Source organism: Chiloscyllium plagiosum, chromosome 6 (genome assembly GCF_004010195.1).
Source record: "Chiloscyllium plagiosum isolate BGI_BamShark_2017 chromosome 6, ASM401019v2, whole genome shotgun sequence".
Classification (NCBI taxonomy): domain Eukaryota; kingdom Metazoa; phylum Chordata; class Chondrichthyes; order Orectolobiformes; family Hemiscylliidae; genus Chiloscyllium; species Chiloscyllium plagiosum.
Genome location: NC_057715.1, coordinates 48,542,251 through 48,556,145, shown reverse-complemented (window position 1 = coordinate 48,556,145; position 13,895 = coordinate 48,542,251). Strand labels below are relative to the sequence as shown.

The following is a 13,895-nucleotide window of genomic DNA, read 5'->3' as shown; positions in this document are numbered from 1 at the left end:
AATTAGGAGCCCAAGCAAAGGCCCAAATTATTTATCAAAACAGAAGTTACATTTCAGAAAAAAATTCCACTGGAGCATATACTTTTATTGCTTACAAATAAACATAAACTAGGAACAGAATTTTAAAAAAAAAGGAAAATTGTGATATAATCCAACCAGGATCCTACTTTGGCAACCAAGAATTAACTTACTGACCAGTGCATTTCAAAGTTGATCTTAAAGAATCATCTTGGCCAGAGAATTCTTATGTTAAGAACTTTATGAAACATAAAAGTTGAATTGTCAAATAATTTGCCTGTATTGTACCAGCATATTTATCATCAGACCGGAATGAAGAAACAATGTTTGTCAAAAAAAATTACTAACTTATACACTAAAATTAGGAGCCCAAGCAAAGGCCCAAATTATTTATAAACTTAAAAGTCTTGATTCTCTTTAGTTACATCTCACGTTGAAATCTGATAATCAGCAAGATGTAAAACATAACACATCTTCTGCAATATACATCACCTATAAATCTACCACGTCATTTTCAACTTCATACACCAAAGGAAAAATGATGAACAAATATTCAAGACATTAATGTATCACCCCAGTAACAACACTTTATTTTTCAGCAAACATCCATCAAGGGGGCAGCAATGGCAAATGAAAAGTGCAAACTTTCCAATCATATACTCAAAGAAAAAGCACGATAGAGCAGGAACTTCCCTTAGGAAAGAGGATATAGAAACTGGATCTTAGAAACTTTAAATTTTCAGGCTTCTAAATCTAGTCACGTATTCAGAACTTTCCACGACATGGTGTCCAACACAATAATTACATAATTAAGACTGACAACTAATAAGAATTTTTGAAAGCTGATAAAGTAATTTCTAAGATTACAAAGACACTATAAAAATTGCAAAGCATTCCACTCAAAATTGTAGCACTGTTTCTTGCTCCACAAAAGCCTCCAGACCAGCTGAATTTCTGCAACACTGTTTAATTTCAGATCTTCAGCATTTCGTTTTTCTTTTCATTTTAAAGATTCTTGGTCAGGCCTCAGCTGGATATCATGTTTTAGGAATGATGTTAAGATCTTAAAAAGGTACAAGCACATGAAACAGAAAGACACCAAAGTCAGTGATTACTCTCCCTTAGAACAGAGAAGATTAAGAAAAGTTTTAATAAATGCGTTCAAAATTATGAAGAGTAATGCATACGTAAGTTAGAAAAAAACTAGCAGGTAAGTTAGTAACTGAAGGGCTCAGATTTAATATTAATGAGAAAAAAAGCATAGAAATCTGATTAAAATGCAGTTACAATAAAAACATACTGCCCAAAAGGGCAGAAGGAATCGAAAAATTGAGACAATAACTGTAATTTGCTTTCCATTTCATATTCTGGATTTTTCAGTACATGACACAGTCAAAAACTTCGTAACTTGAATTTTCCATTTGAATTCATCAGATCATCTAAAAAGTCTAAAATTTATTATACACGTACTAGTCCTTGTGGAGTTTGTCACTGGAGGAGAACAGTTAAAATACCCTCAAATCTTGCACATGCGAACTAATCAACGGACGAAGTAACAGCAAGAACAGAAAGAGGACGGCGGTGGTAAAGAATATCACGAAAACTTCAGAAACTGAACGAGGACCGACAGGAAAAGATTCGGGTGACGCGGTCAGCTACCTCTCAAGTGAAGCTCGAAACGAATTTCTTGGCCAGCAGCTTTATTGGTGCGTCTTCCGCGTTGGGCAGCGACTACTTTAGCGACAAACAGCAATGGATCGGCATACAGCACAACGGACTTGGCCGGATTTTGGAACAGATAAATATAAATGACAAAGAGCAGAGTAACGCATTTCAGGTGAGTAGAGCTGATGTTTACTACAAACCTTACACAGCTGCTGGCCCTGGGAGAGGTCCTCGAACGGATATCGCTGGTGGCACTTGGTACAAGCGTAAAGCGCGGCCATTATTTCAAATACCAATCAATAGCCGCAACCGGCCGCTCAGTCTTCAACACGTCGGCTGACTTCTTCGCACGAACAGGAATAGAAACCCACAAACTTGGCAATTCGAGAGAATTTTACTTCCTCCTTTATTCCCCCTCCCCCCAGCCAAAATAAAAACACAAACTAAAAAATAATATATAAAGGTCTGACCTCCTGGCGTCACACCGGACGAATATCCAACATCAGAAACCAGACGCAAAACTGCAGCGTTCAGCCAATCACAGTGCTCTATAGAACAGCGTACTGATACACGCAACCAATCCTGACCAATGAAATAATAGCTTCATCAACCGTGAGCGGCTACCAATGGAAAGTGACAGTTAGAGGCAGTGGCGGGCGGACGAACCCGGATTTAAAATAACCACGTGATGTCAGTGGAACGTATGGGTTTTGTAGGGCTATTTTCTCAGTTAGTATTTTTTGAAGTCGCTTTGGCCGGAAAGACAATTTAAGAAGTACAAGTAAATCTCTCTCTCTGTCTCTCCCATTGAGCAAATCTCTTGTTATTCAAGTGACAGCGGCTAATCAGCCGGTTCCACCCATGAAGTGACGATGCTCCTACTAGCGGCTCCACCCACTCGAATGGTCTCAAATGGTGACCTTGTTTGTGGGGGTTTATTCGTTTTAGTTTTCAGTTTGGATATTCTCGGCTCTGCTTGTTGACGTTTTGTAGATAAAAGCGCGTTCGACTGTTTGGACATGGCAACCGATTCTAGAAACAGAAGGGTGAGGTTCTTGTTTATTATTTCAATGTGTCAAACGTAGTACTGACGGAGGGGGAGGCATCAAGCTCCGTGCTGTGAGGACCTATGCAGTTTTTTAATAGTTCGATTCATTGTGCTTGTTGTTGCATATCGAGTACCAAGCCGCGTGGACTCTAGTATTGGACTGGGGTTGACAAGGTCAGAAGTCATATGACACCAGGTTGTAGTCAGGTATTATTTGAAACCACAAGCTTTCGAAGCGCTGCTTCGTCAGGTAACTTGTCTACTTCACTCCTTCTGACTTTTTGATCACTTGCAAAGATTCTCGACTCACGCCACTTGTATTATCTTTTGATCACTCTGCCTTTAAATTCTGTGCCTGTGTGCTTACCTCCATTTCACCTGATGAAGAACAGTGCTTCAACTTTTGCTGTGTATTACAATTGTGTCCTCCGCAACTATCTGAAGGAGTGGCGCTCCAAAAGCTAGTGCTTCCAATTAAACATGTTGGGCTATAACAGGACGGCAGAGCTACCTCAGTGCCAGGGACCCAGGTTCGATTACAGCCTTGGGCGACTTTCTGTGGAGTTTGTACATTCTCCCCGTGTCTGTGTGGGTTTCCTTTAGGTGCTCTGGTTTCTTCCTACTGTCCAAAGATGTGCAGGTTAGGTAAATTGGCTATGCTAAATTGCTCATAGTGTTAGGTGTATTAGTCAGGGGTGAATGTAGGGGCATGGGTCTGGGTGGGTTGCTCTTCGGAGGGTCAGTGTGGACTTGTTGGGCTGAAGGGCCTGTTTCCACACTAAGGAATCTAATCTAATCCAACCTGGTGTGTGATTTTTAACTTTGTACACTCCAGACCAACACCGGAATCTCCAAATCAAGAGCTTGTGGTTTCAAATAAATGTGTTGGCCTGTAACCTGGTGCCATAACACCTGTTACAGTTGTTAGTGGTTTGTGATGTTTCAATAATCAAAAGCTTCCCCCCAACCTTGAGATTTACCCCACTATTGATATGAAGTCAATCTTCATTATGTGGACTTGGAATATTTTAGTTTTGGTTTTAAATTGTGATGTTAATTAGCATGATTGTTATGCTGAATGGCTGTCTCGTGCTGTTTATTAAATGATATAAAGACCTGGATATTTGTAGTTTTCCAAATATGTACTTAGAATTTGGTAGGGTACATATAAAGAAAGCTTCAAATTTCCCCCTTGCAGCATTTTCACTTGTCATTCATGATACATAATTCATGTCAGAATTCAGCCTGAGGGAGTTTACATTTTCGAGTATTTAGGTGTACTCAACTGCCTGAGATGATAACCTTTCCCCATAATATCTCTAATGACCATCGCAGACCTTAGCCTGAGCCTTAGCATGTAATCATGGATCTTGGAAAATGCCAGTTTGCAACTTTCTGTCCTGAACAATATTTTTTGCACTGGAAGATTAGCAAGCTTTAGTCAGAGCATCTTTCACTAAATTTGTGATCCTCCAGTAGTAGTTGGTGTCCATTGCCCTGTCCCTGGTGAGAATGTGTATCGGGTGAATGTGCAGGCAGGGAAGGAATTAAGTTTTGTGAAACAAGAGATTCAGCTGAGTTATGACTGTGATAAGACAAGAACTTGCAATTAATAATGGACTGCTGGAGGCAAGGGTCATGGGTTAACAAGGTGGAAGGACATTCATTAAGTAGAGCCATTTAACAAGATGTGGTAGCATTCAAGTATGTAAGGTCAGATTAATAAGGTGTAAAGTATTGTATGAAGCCAGTTAACAAGGTTAAGAACATTCATTGTGTAACAGTAAAGGGCTTGGTCTCTACTATTGATACTCATTGATTGTCACAGTCGACAATTAATATGTATGTTGCTTTGGATGCTATTCCCTGTAAAACTACTATATGGTTTATTGAGAAACTGCGGTTCGAGAGAAGACCATGAACTCATGTCTCTGTTCACTTGGGTGATCGTTCTCTCTCCCTCCAGGGCCCAGAATAAAGATGAAGGGGGTAAAGCCATATTGTGCCTGAGTGTTTTACTTCAACTGAAGGGGGAGCGCGACAACACTGGGAACTGTCTGAAAAGCATTCAGTCTGTGTTAGACTGAAGTCCTGCTCAAGAACTATGCAATCGACAACAAAATTAGAGGAATAGTAGACAGTGAAGGAGGTTTTCTAAGATTACAAAAAGATCTTGATTACACGGGTCAATGTGCTGAAAAATGGCAGATGGATTTCATTTTGGTAAATGCGAGATATTGCATTTTGGTACGAACAAACCTTTTTTTACAATGAATGGAATGGCCTGAAGTGTTGTAGAACAAAATGACCTGGGGGTTCAGGTAACTTCTTTGACGTTTCCATCACTTTGCTCAGATCGTTGAGTTTAGGATTGGGAAGTCATGCTGTGGTTGTACAGGACATGGATGAGGCCTCTTCTGGAATACTGTGTCCAGTTCTGTTTATCCAGTTCTGTTTGCCCAGTTATGGAAAGGATATTACTAAGTTAGAGGGTTCAGAAGAGATTTACCAGAATGTTTCTGGATATGGAGTGTTTGAGTTTATAAAGAAAAGCAGTGAGTTTCTTTCACTAGATCATAGGAGGTTGAGGGGTGACCTTTTAGAGGTTTGTAAAAATTGATGGATAAAGATAGGGTTTACGATAGTTGTCTTCCCCCTAAGATGTCAGGATTTCAACATTAGGGTCCACATTTTTAAGGTGAGTGGAGAGAGATGTTCAAAAGAGTGGTTTGTGTGTGGAATGAACTTCCTGAGGAAGTAGTGGGTATGATTGCAATCACAATGTTTAAGATCTTGGATAAGTACAAGAAAAGGAAAGGTTTGGAGGGATATGGGCAGGAGCAGGCAGATGGGACTAGTTTAGGTTGGAATTACGTTTGGTATGGACTGGTTGGAAGAAGGATCTGTTTGTGTTGTATGACTCCATGATCTTCACAGAAACATAGAAAATGAGTGCAGTTGTAGGTCAGTGGGCCCTTCAAGCCTGCATCACCATTCAATATGGTCATGGCTGTTCAATTTTAATATCCCATTCCTGATTTCTCTCCCTTTTAAACTGTAAGGGGTCCAGCTTCCTCCTTGAATATGTCTAACCAACTGGCCCCAACCTCTTTCTGTGGGAGAGAATTCTAAAGGTTCACAACTTAGTGAAGAAATTCTTCCTCATCTCTGTCCTGAGCGGCTTACCCATTATTCTTAGATTGTGTCCCCTCATTCTGGACTTTCCCAACCTTGGGAACATTCTTACCGCATCTAGCCTGTCCACTCTGATCAGGATTGTTTCCATTAGATCCCACTCATTCTTCTAAATTTCAGTGAGCGTTTGGTCATGTCAGTATTGCAAACCCAGGATTTGGTCTGGTGAACCTTTGCTGAACTCCCTCAATAGCAAGAATGTCTTTCCTCAGATGAGACCAAAACTGTACACAATATTCAAGTGTCACATGGCCCTGTGATATTCCATGATATTCTTTTCAAAATTGAGGCATTCTGCTAAATGACTTTCAGTCTATGCTTGGAAATCAATCATAAGATCTCCTCCTTTTTCACTGTGGGTTTTGCATATGAACCAGCTGCTTGGTGGATTTGTTGTCAGTTGCCACTTACGGAAGAGTATGATCTAACTGCTTGAAGTGTACTGTAGCAATGTAGCTAGACCTATCTTTGCAACATTGGAGGAATATGAAACTTCAACATCTAGTGATTGTGCGGGGAAGCACCAACTGTCTCGGACACCAGATATAGACGACATAAGTTGTTCTTAAACTGTCATTGTTTTGTTTTATGGAATTTTTCCAATTAAAATGGTTGCTGCAGATAACATAATTTGCAAATTGAAAAGTCAATGATAATCAGAGTTTACACAAGTTAAGTGAATGGGCAAGAACTTGACAAGTGGAATGTAACATGGGGGAAAATATAAGGTTGTGTTTTGGCAGTAAGATTAACAAGCTGAATACAATGACTGAAATGGGGAAAGACTGGAAAGCTGCAGCATAGGGATTTGGGAAGGCAAAAAAAATGTTGGCATACAAAATTGGTCTTGTGGGCTACGGTTTGAGAAACCACAGCATAGGTACGAGGGTAAAAGCAAACATCATTCTTTCACAATTTTAAGGCTATTATTTTGCAGTTACAAGAATGTAACAAATGTGCTGACCTTTAAACTCCATAAACAAATGTACAAAATATGCTTGGAAGGGTGCTATCACATCCAATTCCTAAGTGAGCAATGGATTTTCATTAAAGGCAAGGTTACCAACTGACTCATTCATGGAATGTCATCCCGTTTTCCCCCTTCACTTGAAGTAAAATGCTCAGACACAGTATAGTCTTACCTCCTTCATCTTTATTTCAGGCCCTGAAGGGAGAGAGAATGAAACAGGCCTTTCGGCCCAACAAGTCCACACCGACCTGCTGAAGCGCACCCACCCAGACCCATTCCCCTACATTTACCACTGCACCTAACACTATGGGCAATTTAGCGTGGCCAATTCATTAACCTGCACATTGTTTTTGGACTGTGGGAGGAAACCGGAGCACCCCGGAGGAAACCCACGCAGACACGGGGAGAATGTGCAAACTCCACACAGTCAGTCGCCTGAGGCGGGAATTGAACCCGGGTCTCTGGCACTGTGAGGCAGCAGTGCTAACCACTGTGCCACTGAGGCGCCCCTGTGCACAAAGAGTTCAGTCTTCTCTGGAACAGTAGTTTGTCATTGAACTATATAGTCATTTTACAGGAAGGAACATCCAGATAAGGCAACATACATATTGTTTGGGTGACTGTTATACAATGTTCTTAATCTTGTTAACTGGATTCATACAATAGATACTTTTCACCTGGTTAATCTCAGTTGCATACTGAATGCTACCTCATCTTGTTAAATGGCTCTTTTCCACATTGTTAACTCATTGTTGTCTCCAGCACCCCGTTCTTATTTGATCAGAGTCAGATGTACAGCACAGAAACAGACCCTTTGGTTCAACTCATCCATGCCGGCCAGATAATGCAATCTAGTCCCACCTGCCAGCACCTGGCCCACATCCCTCCAAACCCTTCCTTTTAATCTACCCATCCAGATGCCTTTTACATGTTACAATTGTACCAGCCTCCACCACTTCCTCTGGCAGCTCATTCCATACATCTACCACCCTCTGCGTGAAACAGTTGACCCTGAGGTCTTTTTTTTAATATATCTTTCCCCTCTCACTCTAAACCTATCACTCTCAACCTATGCCCTCTAGTTCTGGACTTCCCCCACCCCAGGGAAAAGACTTTATCTATTTATCCTATTTGTGCACCTCGTGATGTTATAAACCTCTACCTCTACCTCTCACGCTCCAAGGAAAACCGCTCCAGCCTATTCAACTTCTTCTGATATCTCAAATCCTCCAACTCTGGCAACATCTTGTAAATCTTTTCTGAACCCTTTCAAGTTTCACAACATCCTTCCAATAGGAAGGAGACCAGAATTGTGCACCATATTCTAATAGTGGCCCAGCCAATGGCCTGCACAGCCACAACATGACTTCCCAACTCCTGTACTCAATATTCTGAACAATAAAGGAAAGCATACCAAATGCTTTCTTCACTAGCTATCTACCTGTGGCTCTACTTTCAAGGAGCCTGTGCTCCAAGATCTTTGTTCAGCAACACTCCCTAGGACCTTACCATTAAGTGTATAAGTCCTGTTAAGATTTGCTTTCCCAAAATGCAACATCTCACATTTATCTGAATTGAACTCCATCTGCCACCTCTTAGCTCATTGGCCCATCTGATCAAGATCCTGCTACAATCTGAGGCAGCCCTCCTTGACATCCACTACACCTCCAATCTTGGTATCATCTGCAAACTTACTAACTATACCTCTTATGCTCACATCCAAATCATTTATGTAAAATGATGAAAAATAGTGGGCCTAGCACTGATCCTTGTGGCACTCCACTGGTCACGCCTCCAGTCTGGGAAACAACCCTCCACCATCATCATCTGTCTTCTCCCTTTGAGCCAGTTCTGTATCCATATGGCTAGTTCTCCCTGTATGCCATGAGGTCTAATCTTGCTCACCAGTCTTCCATAGGGAACCTTGTTGAATGTCTTACTGAAGTCCATATAGATCATGTCTACCACTCTGCCCTCATCAATCCTCTTTGTTACTTTTTCAAAACCTCAATCAGGTTTGTGAGACATGATTTCCCATGCACAAAGCCATGTTAACTATCCCTGATTAATCCTTGCCTTTTCAAATACATGTATGCCCTGTCCCTCAGAATTCTCTCCAACAACTTGCCCACCACTGACGTCAGGCTCACTGGTCCATAGTTCCCTAGCATGTCCTTACCACTTTAAACAGTGCCACCATGTTAGCCAACCTCCAGTCTTCTGTCACCTCACCTGTGACTATCGATGATACAAATATTTCAGCAAGAAGCCCAGCAATCACTTCTCTAGCTTCCCACAGAATTCTAGGGTACTGAGCAGTTCCCTCAGATTTGTCTATGTTTATACATTTCAAGACATCCAGCAGTTCCTCCTCTCACATGGATGTTTCAAGATGACACCATCTATTTCCCTACATTCTAGATATTCCATGTCCTTTTTCCCAGTAAATACTGATGCAAAATACTCGTTTAGTATCTTCCCCCTCTCCTGGTGCTCCACACAAAGGCTGCTTTGCTGATCTATCCCTAGTTACCCTTTTGTCCTTAATGTATTTGTAAAAACCTTTGGGTTCTCCTTAACTCTATTTGTCAAAGCTATCTCATGTCCCCTTTTGCCCTCCTGATTTTCCACTTAAGTAAATGCCTTTATACTCTTCTAAGGATTCACTCAATCTATCCTGTCTATACCTGCCATATGCTTCCACCTTTTTCTGAACCAAACCTTCAATTTCTTTAGTCATCCAGCATTCCCCCTTTATACTCTTCTAAGGATTCACTCAATCTATCCTGTCTATACCTGCCATATGCTTCCACCTTTTTTCTGAACCAAACCTTCAATTTCTTTAGTCATCCAGCATTCCCTTTGCCTACCAGCCTTTCCTTTCAACCTAACAGGAATATACATTCTCTGGATTCTTGTTATCCCATTTCCCAGCCATCCCATTACGTGCCCCAATTAGCTTTTGAAGGTTCTTGCCGAATCCAGTCAAAATTGGCCTTTCTCCAATTTAGAACTTCAACTTTTAGATCTGGTCTATCCCTTTCCATCACTATTTTAAATCTAATAGAATTATGGTTGTTGGCCCCAAAGTGCTCCCCCACTGACATCTCCTTCACCTGCCCAACCTTATTTCCCAAGAGTAGGTCAAGTTTTGCATCTGCTCCACTAGGTGCATACAGAATCAGAAAATTTTCTTGTACACTCTTAAATTCCTCCCCATCCAAACCCTGAACACTGTGGCAGTCCCAGTCTATGTTTGGAAAGATTAAAATCCACTACCGTAACCATCTTAAAATTCTTGCAGATAGCTGAGGTCTCCTTACAAGTTTTTTCTCAGTGTCCCTTTAACTATTAGAGGGTCGATAATACAATCCCAATAAGGTGATCATCCCTTTCTTATTTCTCATTTCCACCCAAATAACTTCCCTGGATGTATTTCCAGGAATATCCTACCTAAGTACAGCTATAATGCTATCCCTTATCAAAAATGCCACTCCCTCTCCTCTCTTGCTTCCCTTTCTATCCTTCCTGTAGCATTTGTATCCTGGAACATTAAGCTGCCAGTCTTGCCCATCCCTGAATCACGTTTCTGTAATTGCTATAATATCCCAGTCCCATATTCTTAACCATGCCCTGAGTTCATCTGCCTTCCCTGTTAGGCCTCTTGCATCGAAATAAATGCAGTTTAATTTACCAGTCTTACTTGTTCTCTGCTTTGTTCCTGCCTGCCCTGACTGTTTGACTCGCTTCTGTTCTCAACTGTACCAATTTCGGATTGATCACTTTCCTCACTATCTCCCTTGGTTGCCCCCCTCAACCTTACTAGTTCAAATCCTCCTGAGCAGCTCTATCAAATCTCCCTGCCAGTATATTCGTCCCCTTCTAATTTAGGTGCAATCCATCCTTCTTGTACAGGTTACTTCTATCCCAAAAGAGATTCCAATGGTCCGAAAGTGTGAATAGTTCTCCCGTACACCAGCTACTCAGCCGTGCATTCATCTGCTCTATCCTCCCCTCACTAGCTCATAGCACCGGGAGTAATCCAGATATTACTACTCTCGAGGACCTCCTTTTTAAATTTCTGTCTAACTCTGTAATCTCCCTTCAGAATCTCACCCTTTTCCCTTCCTTTGTACGCACTGGAGCCAACGACAATGACCTCCTACTAGACCCTCTTTCCCCCTCGAGAACATTCTGCACCCTCTCCGCAACATCCTTGATTCTGCCACCAGGGAAGCAACACACCATTCTGATTTTTCACTGCTGGCCACAGTCACGTCTGTCAGTACTTCGGACTAGAGTCCTCTAACACGATCAATCTCTTGGAACCTGATGTACCCCTCATTGCATTAGAGGCAGTCTCAATGCCAGAAACTTGGCTGTTTGTGCTATGTTCCCCTGAGAACCCATCACCCCCTACGTTTTTCAAAATCGCGTATTTGTTTGAAATAGGGATAACCACAGAAGACTTCTGCACTACCTGTCTACCTTGTCTACCTTTCCTGGAATTAACCCATCTATGTGACTGTATCTGTGATTTTCCTCCCTTCCTATAACTGCCATTCATCACACCACCTTGCTGTTGTAAATTCCTCATTGCCTCTGTCTCTCCAACCAGTCCATTCAATCTCATGGATTCTCAACCAATGGCATTTATTGCAGACATGATCCTCAGTAACACAAACTTGTTCTATACTCCCACATCCCACAAGACGAGTATATCACTCTGCTAAAGGCCATTTTTGCTGCAGTCAATTAACAGACCCAAGAAATAAGTTTTCCTCTACAAAACACTGCTCCAGATTAAATTAATTCTTGTGGATTATATTTTAAAGTTTAATCATATCGCAGTATAACACATAATCAAGAAAGAACCCATTCTACTCACTACTGCAGACTTACTGTAAGCCCACGCTTAAAATATTCACTTACTCGCTTATCTGTTTCTGTGCTGTGACTTCGCCCGAACAGTTCCTCCAAGACTAGTTGTGAATTTCAGTCTTCATTAATTTTCCCAAACGCAGTCCAGTGATACACTAATTCAAACAGCAAAGGCAGTAACTGTGCAGGTTTGCTGCTGTGTCAGTTAGCAGTGTGGGTCTCTCGTGCACGCTCTCCTGCGCTGACCTCCTTTGTCTGTTCCTCTCACTTTTAAAACTGTTGTTTTGGCTTTTTTTTTCCTCTAATGATCCAAAACAATACAACAGTATATAAAACAGTAATTGCTGCTCCTGGAATTCGAGGAAATCACCCGCAACACCTAAAATACCTCAAAGGAGCCGCCTGTTACAGCCAGACATTTTTCCCGTCTTCTATCTTGGATTACCCAGAGTCATGTTCAGCTGAATCCCTTGTTTCACAAAACTCAGTACTTAACTCTTTCCGTGCCTGCTCATCACCATATATACATTCTCAAGACTACATCAGATGATCTTTTCAAGCCAGGTAACTAGAGAAACTGAACAGGGGTTGGAGATGGAATGAGGCTTAGGTAAATATAGCAAACCAAGGGGGAGAGTTGAAGTGGGACAGTACGTTATTAAATCTGAAATGAAGATCAGAATTGTAGGCTCTCTGTTCTGTTACTTAGATGCCACCAAGTACCAAGACTTGGATTTTACAAAGATAACAAAAAGAGACAACTAGAAATTCTGTATCTGGATGCACATAACATTGATTAGAAAGTAAATGAATTGACTACATACATCGAAGTAAATGAAATTATTTGATTGCCGCTGTGGAGGTCTGGATCAGAATTATGAGAACTGTGTTCTGATTTGAGGTACCTGTTTTTCAAGAAGAACAGCAAATGGATAAAGGTTGAGGGGATTGTGCTGATGATCAGAGATGTAATTGATGCAAAAGTTAGAGATGAACTTGGTTCAGGAGACCAGGAAATATACTGAATTGCTAGTAGAAGTGGTGTTCAGGCATTAATATTACCCTAAGCATTAATCACCATTAGGATAAATACGTAAGATTGAGGGGACGACAAGCATGGGTGATTTTCAACTTCACGTAAATTAGACTCAAATTGACAATAACCTAGATAAGTAGTTCATAAAATGCTTTTGAAAAAGTTTAGAGCGGCACATGAAACCAAGTAGAGAGCATGTTCTATTAAACGAAGTCTAGATTAGAGTGGTGCTGGAAAAGCACAGCAGGTCAGGCAGCATCTGAGGAGCAGGAAAATCGACGTTTCGGGCAAAAGCCCTTTATCAGGAATAAGGCTGGGAGCCTCAGGGTTAAACGAAGGTTTAACATATCATGAGACTTTGTTTAATAGGTTTTAGAAAAAAGGATGATGTTTTACAAGCTGAATTTAGAGAGGTAGGAGTTAAACTAAAATGTAGGAGCTCAAAGGTGGTAATCTCAGGATTGCTACGGCTCCCACACGCGAGTCATAGCTAAGGTGGCAAATTTAAGGTGAATACATGAATTGAAGTGTATTACGAGAGGGAGGGATTCAGGTTCCTGGGACATTGGAACTGGTTCTGGGGGATGTGAGACGAATACAAACCAGGTGGTCTGCACTTGGGCAGGATTGGGGTGTTTGCTCATGCTACTGGGGAGGGTTTAACCTAATATGGCTAGGGGTTGGAACAAATGTAGGAAGTCGGAAGGAAGTAAAGTGGGTACAAAAACAAAGGACAGTAAGGGGAAATGTGGAAGGCAGAGAAACCAAAGAGAGAAATCAACAAGGATCACATTTCACAACAACAGTGAAAGGGCCATAAATGTCCAAAACCAATTGAGCCTGAGGGCTGTGTCTCAATGTGAGCTGCATTTGGAGCAAGGTGGATGCAACTGTGCTAAGTTTATTAGTGGATGTCATGTATTTGGCATCAGAGACCTGCCTCCAGAGTGACCAAAGATGAGAACTCCACATCCATGGTTGTTCAATTTTCAGGAAAGATAGATGGGAAGGGAGATGGCTGGTTAAGAAAGAAATTAATACAGTAGTAAGGGGGAGCATGAACCTTGACGATGTGGAATTAA

At 41.4% G+C, this 13,895-nt stretch overlaps 2 protein-coding genes across 9 annotated transcripts in view; one reads left to right on the top strand and one right to left on the bottom strand.

The window, feature by feature from the left end:
- Positions 1–2,235, bottom strand: part of fam76b (family with sequence similarity 76 member B) — an 89,535-nt gene extending 87,300 nt beyond the window's left edge. The window contains exons 1-2 of one of the 5 annotated variants that reach the window (XM_043691480.1): positions 1,884–1,904; positions 1,678–1,795 (exon numbers count right to left, since the gene is read on the bottom strand). Coding sequence is in view for 3 of the 5 variants with exons in the window: in XM_043691476.1 (XP_043547411.1) it covers positions 1,884–1,964 (81 nt within the window). In the remaining 2 variants the exon portion in view is untranslated. Of the gene's footprint in view, positions 1–1,677; positions 1,796–1,883 lie in introns of all 5 variants that reach the window. The other 4 variants (XM_043691479.1, XM_043691476.1, XM_043691477.1 and 1 more) reach the window with 4 other exon arrangements.
- Positions 2,236–2,300: 65 nt separating this feature from the next.
- The window catches only part of cep57 (centrosomal protein 57), a 49,149-nt gene continuing 37,554 nt past the window's right edge, over positions 2,301–13,895 (top strand). Inside the window, exon 1 of one of the 4 annotated variants that reach the window (XM_043691475.1) lies at positions 2,301–2,384. Coding sequence is in view for 2 of the 4 variants with exons in the window: in XM_043691473.1 (XP_043547408.1) it covers positions 2,703–2,729 (27 nt within the window). In the remaining 2 variants the exon portion in view is untranslated. The other 3 variants (XM_043691473.1, XM_043691474.1, XM_043691471.1) reach the window with 3 other exon arrangements.